Consider the following 9,947-nt stretch of genomic DNA (forward strand, 5'->3'; position numbering starts at 1 on the left):
GGCAAAATGAACCACGCAAGGATGCTTTGGAGGGGTGGGGAGGAAGCGGCCCCGTTCATTTCTGCTTGGCAGGCGGGTGTTCAGGCGCAGGGGTGAGCTGGGGGAAAACAGCCCTTCCGCAAGGACCACGACAGCCCCGAGCCCGACGCTTGTTGCTGCGGCGCCGCTGCCCTGTCGGGCAGGAAGGTCCGTTTGCTTGGCGGACCCCCACGACTGCAACCGCGGGGAGGGCCCCGCTCAGGGTTCGACGGATCGACAAAGAGCTGCGTCGACGTGCGCCCCGCAGTGGGCCTTATCGAGCGTTACGGCCCTCGGCTTAATTCGCTCCCCGGGCGGCTGAGTCCTGGCGGCGGGGGCCGTGCGTTACGACGCGCGGGGCACTCCCGCACACCACGACCCGGCGGAGGGCGCGCCACCTCCGCGTCCCGTCGAAAACCCGCCACACCGGCGTGCTTTGGCCGCCTCCCCCAACCCGCCCCCTTGGGCTGCAGCTCCCGGGCTGGGGAAGGCTTCTTTAGGGTGCGAAGGAGCCACCACACAGCCCCGCGGGCGGCTGTGGCGGGATTCGACGCTGGGCCACGGGAAGCAAGCATGCGCAGAGTGCCTTTCCCACACTGCTGAGCAACCGCTGCACATCCCCGCGCCACCTGCGGCCCTCGAATAAGCCTCCCCGGCCCCATCTGTGCGCTGCGGTGCTTTTCGGGTGGGCTTCATCGCCTCTCTGCTTGGGAGTCGCGTTCCCATTCTTTTCGATGGGGCTTCTGCGAGGCCCCTTCCCAGGGAACGGGGCTCCGCGGGTTCCCTGGGAGAGGCCCGCCTGCCCGCTGGAGCGCCAGATCGGGGTCCTCTGCTTCGGGCGGCTGCCGCGCCTTCGACGCCGCCAGGCCCCGGGCCCGATGAACGCCCCACCCCGAGGTCTCCGTGCGCGCGCTTCGCTCGTTCTGGCGCCGCGTCACGGGCGGCGCGGTCTTCGGGGCCGCGTCCACAGCCGTTCTCGCGCGTCGTTTCTCCACCTCGAGGACTCCCCTGCCGCGGACAGGTCGGGAAGGGAAACGCCGCGGGCGGGCGGGCGCCAAGCGCGCGGGCGCGCCGGGGATTTCGCGCCGGGCGGCGTGGCTGTTCCTCAGCGCGCGGTGGGCTTGGGGAGGACCCCGATCCTTACGCTGGCTGCTTTGGATCAATACCGCGGAGTGACTCCGGTGGCCCTTCCCCTCGGGGGCTCACGGCGGCCGGTCCAGACGATGTCGCCGCTGCACTGCGCCATCCGGGCCCCGCAGGCGCGCGCCGCGCTTGAACCTTCCCCGGAGCCCTGCGAGGGCGCGGTTTTGCCTGGGACCGCCGGCCCCGGGGCAATCCAAGGCCGGCGCTGAACGCCCCACGTCGAGCGCCCCCGCCCCGGGAACGACGCGCCCCCGCCGGGCCGGGCCTGGCCGGTGGCGCGGGAAGGGCTCGCGGGGCCGGGCGCGCGCCTGCGCCCTTCCCCGCTCCACGCCCCTCCGGGGGAGAGACCCGGTCCAGTCCGCAGCAGCGCCGCCCGCCCCGGGGCCCTCGCCTGCTCGAGCGGCATCGCGAGGAGCCGGGAAGGGCCGCCGCGCGGCCTGGGCGCCTTTTGACCGTCTCTGGGGAAACCCGCCTGGAGAGCGGAAAGAATCAGCCGGGCCTCTTCCCAGCCCGGGAAGGTTTCCTTGGCAATTCCAGGTTTCCCCTTGCGGTGATGGATTTAGGAGGGGGCTTGGGGCCGTGGGCTGTGGGGGGAGAAGGTCATTACGGGGTGGCAGGGTGGGAACCTTGTTGGATGGATGGGAGGGAAGTCATGAGGGGGCGGTGTGGGGGGCGCCCGGAGCTGGGATGCAAAATGAGGGTGGCAGGGTGCCCGAAGCGGAAAGGAAAGGAGCGGGGGCACTGGGGCCTCGGACGCCTGGTTCTCAAGGACCAGGGCCGCCTTGGGGTGAGTCCAAAATGCAACATTGTCTAACATGATCTTGACACTCCTCTCTTCTCTCATGTGCACATCACGTTATTATTTTTCTCTTCTCCTTCCTCTTTCTTTTCCTCTTCCTCTTTTTTCTTCTCTCCCATCCACATTGCCTTCGTATTTTTCTCTTCTCTGCTTCCTCCATCTCTTCCTCCCTCTTAGCTGGCTCTCTCACAGGCATCCTGTCTTTCTCTTTCTGTCTTTCTCAACCCAGCCACACTGCTCACCCATCCCTCCCTCCCCCTGCCCTTTCTTTGCCCCCCTTTCCCAGAACCCATCCCCTGGGCAACATGGGCCTTTCAGTGGGGGACAAAGGCGCCCCCCCCAGGGCAGCAGCCCCTGGCTCTGCCAGCAAGGGGTGGCCTCTGTTGTCCAGGGAGATGGGCCAGGGAGGTGGGCCGAGCGGCCCTATAAGAGTTGTGGCTGGGGTGAGGCCAGACACAACCAAACCGGCCCCCCTCCCACCCCACAGGGCCACCTGCTTGGATCCCAAAGATAAACTTTTTTGTTTTGTTTTGGGCAAGGATGGAGTTCTTGTGCCCCATCCTCTTGTTCCTTCTCCTGCCTCTGACCTCCCAGACCCCCATCCACTCACCCCAGGTAGGTAGAGGACTCAGGACCCCACCAGCCCTGCTACTCTGTCCTCAGGACCCCCATTGGGCTCTTCTGGGCACCTGGCGCTCGTCACTCCCTTGGTCCCCATGCCCCACATTCTTCTCAGAGGACCCAGGCATCCTGTCCACCCCACCCCGCTTCTCCTACTCCTGTGTACCACTTTCCATGAAGTTGTACATTTCAATGTACCACAGTTGGGAGGGGGATTAAATATTGCATGGGAAATGGCATACTTAGGTATGTGGGATAAACTGTTGGGGGCACAGCATTCCCTTTATGGGATGAGTTTTGGGAGGCCTCTTAATCAAAGTAATTAGTCAACTGCACCCCCCAACTATTTCCTTCCTTCTCCCCACAGTCATTGCTGGAGATTCTTGGAGAAGATCTGGCCGCTCTCCTGGCTGACAATGAAGGGGACCCCCCCTCACTCCTCCCAGACTCTTTGTCCCGACTCCTAAGTGCACAGCGTCCCCTTCGCGACACCCCCAGCCCCTCAACGCCCACTCAGGAACGTGCCTGGATCCACTTCTTAAATGATTTCATGAATACCCAGAAGAAGTTTCGGGGGCGCACCAAGAAGATGGGGCAACAAGGCTGCTTTGGCATCAAGCTCGACCGGATTGGGACCCTCAGTGGCCTTGGATGCTAATGGTAAGTTTGGGTGAGAGATAACAGAGGACTTTGGGGTCAGGGGTTGGGCTGAAGCATGTGGCGGCGGGCAGGGGGGAAGCAGCCAGGAGTCACAACTGGGAAGCTCCGCTACTCCCCAGGGGCAAAACGTTCCTGCTCTCTGCGTTCTCAAGCTACTGAGCCCCTGGAGACCCGGGCATTTTCAACAGTTTTCGGTGCTGCTGAGCCTTCTCTGTCTCAGCCAGAAGCTCTTTCGTACACTTGGCAGCAACATGCCCCGTAAGCACAGGGCACATGAGTGCAACAGCCTTGCCCCATCCTATGTCCTCCAGCATTTGGGTTCTGAGAGGTAGACTTTCTCCAACCCCGGGGCTTCTATCTAGCCCTCACGGCTTATAACTACAGCTGGAGCTCTGCATCTCCATGAGCCTAACGCCCCATGAAAGCCGTCGGAGCCACAGCCTCTCTCCCCACACCCCCGATGCTGCAGCAGGGGGTTTCTGAGGCTCACAGTCAGTTGTGCCGAGATGTGGTGCTTCCTTTTGGCCGTCCTGGCTCTCGCCAACACCGCAGGGAGGTGATACGCCAGGATGAAGGTGGGTAGTGGGTGGCACGTCTCCTCTGATTCTCCAGCTGCTTTCAGACAGCCGTTCCCCAAATGAGCATGGGTTAACCCTGATAGGTAAAGGTCGGGGGCTGTGAAAAGGCAGTTTTGGGGGCTCCAGGCTGCAGAGGAGCTCAAGAAAGAGTGATCGTGGGATGCCCTTAGACAATGCATATATTGCAGTCCAACACATCCAGCGGGCAGCAGGTTGGGGAAAGTTGTAATAAATCCTGGTAACAACAATAAACCAGTCTTGTACTGGCCTGAATATCTGGGACCTCTGGGAGGGAGGCAGGATGGCTGCTTAGGGGTTGGGTATCCCTCTTTTGCAGGGTGGGGGTTAAGGCAGGATTTAACTCGAGCCAGTGCTTTCCAGGTCTGTGCTCCAGAACCTCCCATGAAGGCCAGGACTCAGCACTGGAACATATGGGAAGAAAATAGTAGCCCTGAGCCCATGCAAAGTGCATTTAAGGAAGGCACACTTTCCAGGCATGTTCCAAACCCCATTACATCTCTTTTAAGAGATTAGCCGCCGAAGAGGAGAGTGGGGTTTGGGGGGGGCCAACAAGGGGTATGTGCATAGTCCTTCTAGAACGGAGGCAGGTCAGCCTTCAAAATAGGAACCCATCCGGGGAAGGAAACAGAGGGAAATGAGAGGGGAAGCGATGCCATTCTGCCAGCCATGCTGAGAGGCTACTTCAGTGTTTTCCTCTTCCCTTCGGATCCCTTTTTCCTTGTGTGTTGTGTCTTTTCAGATTGTGAGGGACTGTCTTGTTTTATTGCATCTAACGGCTCTGGGAGCCTTTCTGGCTGAGGAGCAGCATAAAAATACTTTAAATAAATAAATGTAGGACAGGCAATTCGTGGGCTGTGATGGATGCGGGGAGGGGAGGTAATCAAAAGAAGGGAGAGGTTGCCCTCCGGACATTTTCCACTTCAGCCCCCACCCATGCCTCGCCTTTGCTGCCCCAGAGGGAGGGTGATTGTATTCTTGCCCTGTTCCCAGGCTCTAGTGGGGACAAGCCATCGGAAGGCCAAACATATCCTCTGTGCATTTGGCCAGCTCTTTCTTAAGCCAATTGCATTCTTTCTAGGACTCTCACCCAGCTAAAGAAATCTTAATTGCATAAATTGGACTAGACTAAAACAAAAAAAAGTGCTCTTCAACATTTTTATGAATGACTTGGAGGAGGAGGTGCAGGGAATGCTGATCAAATGTGCAGATGACACAAAATTGGGCGGGATAGCTAATACTTTGGAAGACAGGAACAGAATTCAACGTGATCTGGATAGACTGGAGCGCTGGGCAGAAAACAACAGAATGACATTTAATAGGGATCAATGCCAAGTTCTGCACCTAGGAAAAAGAAACCAAATGCACAGTTACAAGATGGGGGATACGTGGCTCAACCACACTACAAATGAGAACGATCTTGGAATTGTTGTTGATCACAAGCTGAATATGAGCCAACAATGTGATGTGGCTGCCAAAAAGGCAAATGCTGTTTTGGGCTGCATTAATAGAAGCATAGCTTCCAAATCCTGGGAAGTACTAGTTTCCCTCTACTCAGCACTGGTTAGGCCTCATCTGGAGTACTGTATCCAGTTCTGGGCACCACACTTTAAGAAGGATGGAGACAGACTGGAGAGGGTTCAGAGGAGGGCAACAAAGATGATCAGGGGACTGGAAACAAAGCTCTATGAGGAGAGACGGAAAGAACTGGGCATGTTTTGCCTTGAGAAGAGAAGACTGGGGGGAGATATGATAGCGCTCTTCAAGTACTTGAAAGGTTGTCACAGAGAGGAAGGCCAGGATCTCTTCTTGATCATCCCAGAGTGCAGGACACGGAATCATGGGCTCAAGTGACAGGAAGCCAGATTCCGGCTGAACATCAGGAAAAACTTCCTGACTGTTAGAGCAATGGGACAATGGAACCAATTACCTAGGGAGGTGGTGGGCTCTCCCACACTGGAGGCGTTCAAGACGAGGCTGGACAGCCATCTGCCAGGGATGCTCTGACTTGGATTCCTGCATTGAGCAGGGTGTTGGACTTGATGGCCTTGTAGGCCCCTTCCAACCCTACTATTCTATGATTCTATGAAAAGTTTTGAAGGGATAAATGTGTGTGTGTGTGTGTGTGTAGGGGGGGAGAGAATGTCACAGCAGGTGCCATCTTGAAAGAGGCGCACGCGTGCACACACACCCTCAAGGTGAGGAAAAGCAGAAGGCCTCTTCTAAGACAGTGCCCTGCCATCTGCCGTTTTTATGAGGACTTATGTTTAAAATAATTGGGATTTTAAAAATGTCTAAGTAGGCCTTTTTCATCATTTAACAGTGTGACCCTATGCATGTTTACTCAGAAGTAGGTCCCACTGAGTTCATTAGGGCTTACTCCCAAGTAAGTGTGCAAAGGATTATAGCCTTAAAAGGTTTTAATCTTCAACATTTTTATTAATGACTTGGAGGAAGGAGGTACAGGGAATGCTGATCACATTTGCAGATGACACAAAATGGGGTGGGACAGCTAATACCTTGGAAGACAGAATTCAAAGTGATCTTGATAGACTGGAGCACTGGGCAGAAAACAACAGAATTAAATTTAATAGGGATAAATGCCAAGTTCTCCACCTCGGAAAAAGAAAACAAATGCACAGTTACAAGATGGGGGATACGTGGCTCAACAAGACTACAAATGAGAAGGATCTTGGAATTGTTGTCGATCACAAGCTGAATATGAGCCAACAATGTGATGTTGCTGCCAAAAAGGCAAATGCTCTTTTGGGCTGCATTCATAGAAGCATAGCTTCCAAATGCCCAGAAAGTCCTAGTTCCCCTCTACTCAGCACTGGTTGGGCCTCATCTGGGGTGCTGTGTCCAGTTCTGGGCACCACATTTTAAGAGGGATGCAGACAAGCTGGAGAGGGATCGGAGGAAGGCAACAGGGATGATCAGGGGACTGGAGACGGAGCCCTGTGGGGAGAGACGGAAAGAACCGGGTGTGTTTGGCCTTGAGAGGAGAAGACTGAGGGGAGATATGATAGCACTCTTCAAGTACTTGAATGGTTGTCATGGAGAGGAGGGCCAGGATCTCTTCTTGATCATCCCAGAGTGCAGGACACGGAGTAGTGGGCTCAAGTGACAGGAAGCCAGATTCTGGCTGAACATCAGGAAAAACTTCCTGACTGTTGGAGCAATGCGACAATGGAACCAATTACCTAGGGAGACGGTGGGCTCTCCCACACTGGAGGCATTCAAGACGAGGCTGGACAGCCACCTGTCAGGGATGCTCCGACTTGGATTCCTGCACTGAGCAGGGGGTTGGACTCGATGGCCTTGTAGGCCGCTTCCAGCCCTACTATTCTATGATTCTATGAATTAATCTAATTGATTCAGGTTTTCAGCCCAACTTCTTTCCAGGAAGAACTAGTTCTCAGATCTTCTCTCATAGGACAGCCAAAAGACACCTTCTGATTCCTAAGCCCAGCCTCATCAGTTGCACCCCTCCTCTCTCTCCTGCACCCCTGTTTATTTCCACAAGCACATGCTTGCAGTGGAGTCTGGGAGCTCCGATGTCATTGGAGCAGTAAATCCACTCTGGGTCTTAGTCAGAACCACTCAGAATTTTGAAGGAGCTCTCCAAGGTGCAGAGCTCCCCAAGGCTCCTTTACAGTTCTGACTGGTTCTGACGGAAATCCGGAGCAGATGCACTGCCCCACTGACATCACAGTCACCAGCCTCCACTGCGTGTTTGGGACTGAGGGGTAATCTTCCACTTTCCGTGATTTTCCTTCTTGTAGGTTTCATGCCTGTGACGAAGCCCTTACAGGGCTGAATGACCCCGCCAAGACAAGAGCACCCATGTGCTTGCAAGCCCTCTCCCTTCCTGCTTCTCCAGGTGATCTGCCTCAGTTGCTGCTTGGGCTTTGGAACAAGAACAACCTCCCCCACCTCCCCCACACACTTTTGTCCTCCTCCAGCTGAAATCCAGGACTTGCTCCAAACGCCAAGCATCCATCCGGTCATATTGTGTCTGTCATTTGTAACCAATCGGAACGCACTTCAGATTTTACAAAATAAAAACAATTATTTCTGTTTGGCGCCCCACCCAAGCTGCAGATCTAGTTTGGCAATAGTATGTGTGAAACATCACACTGAACATTGCTGAGTCAAAGCTCGGCCCCAGAATGCATTGACTAGGACGCCTCTGAGCACATGCAAAGTGCATCCTCCTCGCTACTGAGCAACCCGGGCCACCTGCACACATTTGGGACTAGGGGATGGCTACTAACTAGGATTTGTTTTTAGACCTCTCAGTTTAGAGTACTGCTCAGGGAGAAGAACTTCGTGCGCAGAAGCACCCAGCTGCGTGTTCCAGAGCTGAACACAGGTGTGCAAAACAGCGTATGGGGCTGAAAGTGACATCGGGGCTGGCGTGGCGACCGTCTCCCGAGCCTGCCCAAGCACTGCCCACGATGTTCAGGCTTCCAGGGATGAAATGGCTTAATCGGCCCACGTGGTGGCGCTGTTCCAGAGGAACTTGGAATGAGACCTGTGATTGCTGTTGGCCCGAGTGCTGTGCTGCGGGAGGGCGATCTCCAGGGGCGGGTGGCTGGGCGGGGGTTGGAACATGTCCACCCAGCCCTTTGTGAAGTGCAAATGAAACACTCATGCATTAAAAAGCATGGCTGAAAGTTACCCCACGCAGAAGAACAGAAGAGCCCTGTTGCTGGATCAGGCCCAGGGTCCAGCATTCTGCTCACACAGCGGCCAACCAGCTGCCCACGGGAAACCCACAAGCAGGACAGGAGTGCCACTGCACCCTCCCGCCCATGTTCCCCAGCCACTGGGGTACACAGGCACCCCACCTCAGGCTCTGGAGGTGCGGCATGTGTGAAGGGGGCCCCTTGGCTACACTGCGGGCACTGAAGAACACGAGAAGAGCTGTGCCAGATGAGAGCAGCGGCCTCTAGTCCAGCATTCTGTTCCACAGGGGTCAAGCAGAGGCCCCAATGGGAAGCCCACAACAGGGCAGGAGGGCGACAGCATCCCCTTCCCTCGTGTCCCCCCAACTGGCATTGAGAAGCACACTGCCTCATGCTGGAGGTGGTAGTTGGCCACTGTGACTAGAAGTCGCCACTGACAGTCTCATCCTCTAGGAATTTGTCCATCCAAGTTGGTGGCCATCGCTGCATCTTGTGGAAACCAATCCCACAGGTGGGGAGTTGCAGCCCAGCACGTCTGGAGGGTGACAGGTTGGGGACGGCTGGATCTCCTGCCTCTGCTGAGATGCTGGCTGGCAGCCAGAGCCCCTCCCTCCTCCTGGTGGGAACTGGGGCTCGTGGGCCGGCCTCTGCTTGATGCCTATAAATCAAAAGCACCATTAACCCCGTCCTCTTCGCCATTGTTCTGGACAAGGAGTCTGACCTCCCATTTCCCCTCCTGTTGCAAAGGATTCTTCGTAATGGATCTTTGCCCGGCTGGTTTCCCTCAGCACGTCCTGCAGCTTTGGGTGGGACCCACACCACACCTTTCCTGTCCTCTCCCCCAATCCCAGAGCCGGGGCGACGAATCCAGTGATCTGGACTCCCTGTTCCACTCTCAGCAAAACACTTCCAAAAAGGTAGCCCTAAGAACGTGAAGCAGAGCCTCCCTGCGTCAAGCCAGGGAGCGCCATCTGCCCAATGTTCTGTTTCCACCAGGGGACAGCCAGGTCCCTCTGGGAAACGGTCAAGCAGGACATGAAGTCACCAGCCCCCCTCCACAACTCCTGGTATTCAGATGCACTCTGCCTCCACCACAGGGCGATGCCGTTCGGCTGTTATCTCTTAAGAACCCAAGAGCAGCCCTGCTGGACCAGGGGTGGGGGAGAGGGTCCCTGAATCCCAAGAGTGTTGAACCAAGCCCCATCCTCCAGGGCCATGCCCCAGTCATTGCATAGTTTCCCAACTTTTGTGCAGGTTTTACCCCGTTCTAAAAGGTTGAAATGCCGCCACCAAGGCGGAAAGACTCGCAGCCTTGAGAAAATATGCTGGGTTTTGGCCCTGCCCCCTTTGGTTTTGGCTCCACCCACCACTGGAATGCAGCCCCCTCCCTCCAGCTTCTCCGGAATTGAATTCCGCCCT

General features: G+C 56.2%; 1 protein-coding gene across 2 annotated transcripts; it reads left to right on the top strand.

The window, feature by feature from the left end:
- Positions 1–516: 516 nt before the first annotated feature.
- Positions 517–7,939, top strand: LOC146343181 (C-type natriuretic peptide-like). 2 transcript variants are annotated; one of them, XR_014784007.1, is made up of 3 exons: positions 517–1,039; positions 2,949–3,241; positions 7,623–7,932. XR_014784007.1 is itself a non-coding variant. In XM_084806829.1 (3 exons), the coding sequence occupies exons 1-2, from the start codon at positions 2,501–2,503 to the stop codon at positions 3,237–3,239; spliced, it is 366 nt and encodes a 121-aa protein (XP_084662955.1). In that variant the 5' UTR covers positions 2,443–2,500; the 3' UTR covers positions 3,240–3,241; positions 7,623–7,939. The 2 variants fall into 2 exon arrangements, 1 of the variants encoding a protein (XP_084662955.1); XM_084806829.1 differs by lacking the exon at positions 517–1,039 and adding an exon at positions 2,443–2,575 and having other exon boundaries at positions 7,623–7,939.
- Positions 7,940–9,947: the final 2,008 nt, after the last annotated feature.

Source organism: Heloderma suspectum, chromosome 6 (assembly GCF_057233095.1).
Source record: "Heloderma suspectum isolate Gila_16-S chromosome 6, 16-S_ref, whole genome shotgun sequence".
NCBI lineage: Eukaryota > Metazoa > Chordata > Lepidosauria > Squamata > Helodermatidae > Heloderma > Heloderma suspectum.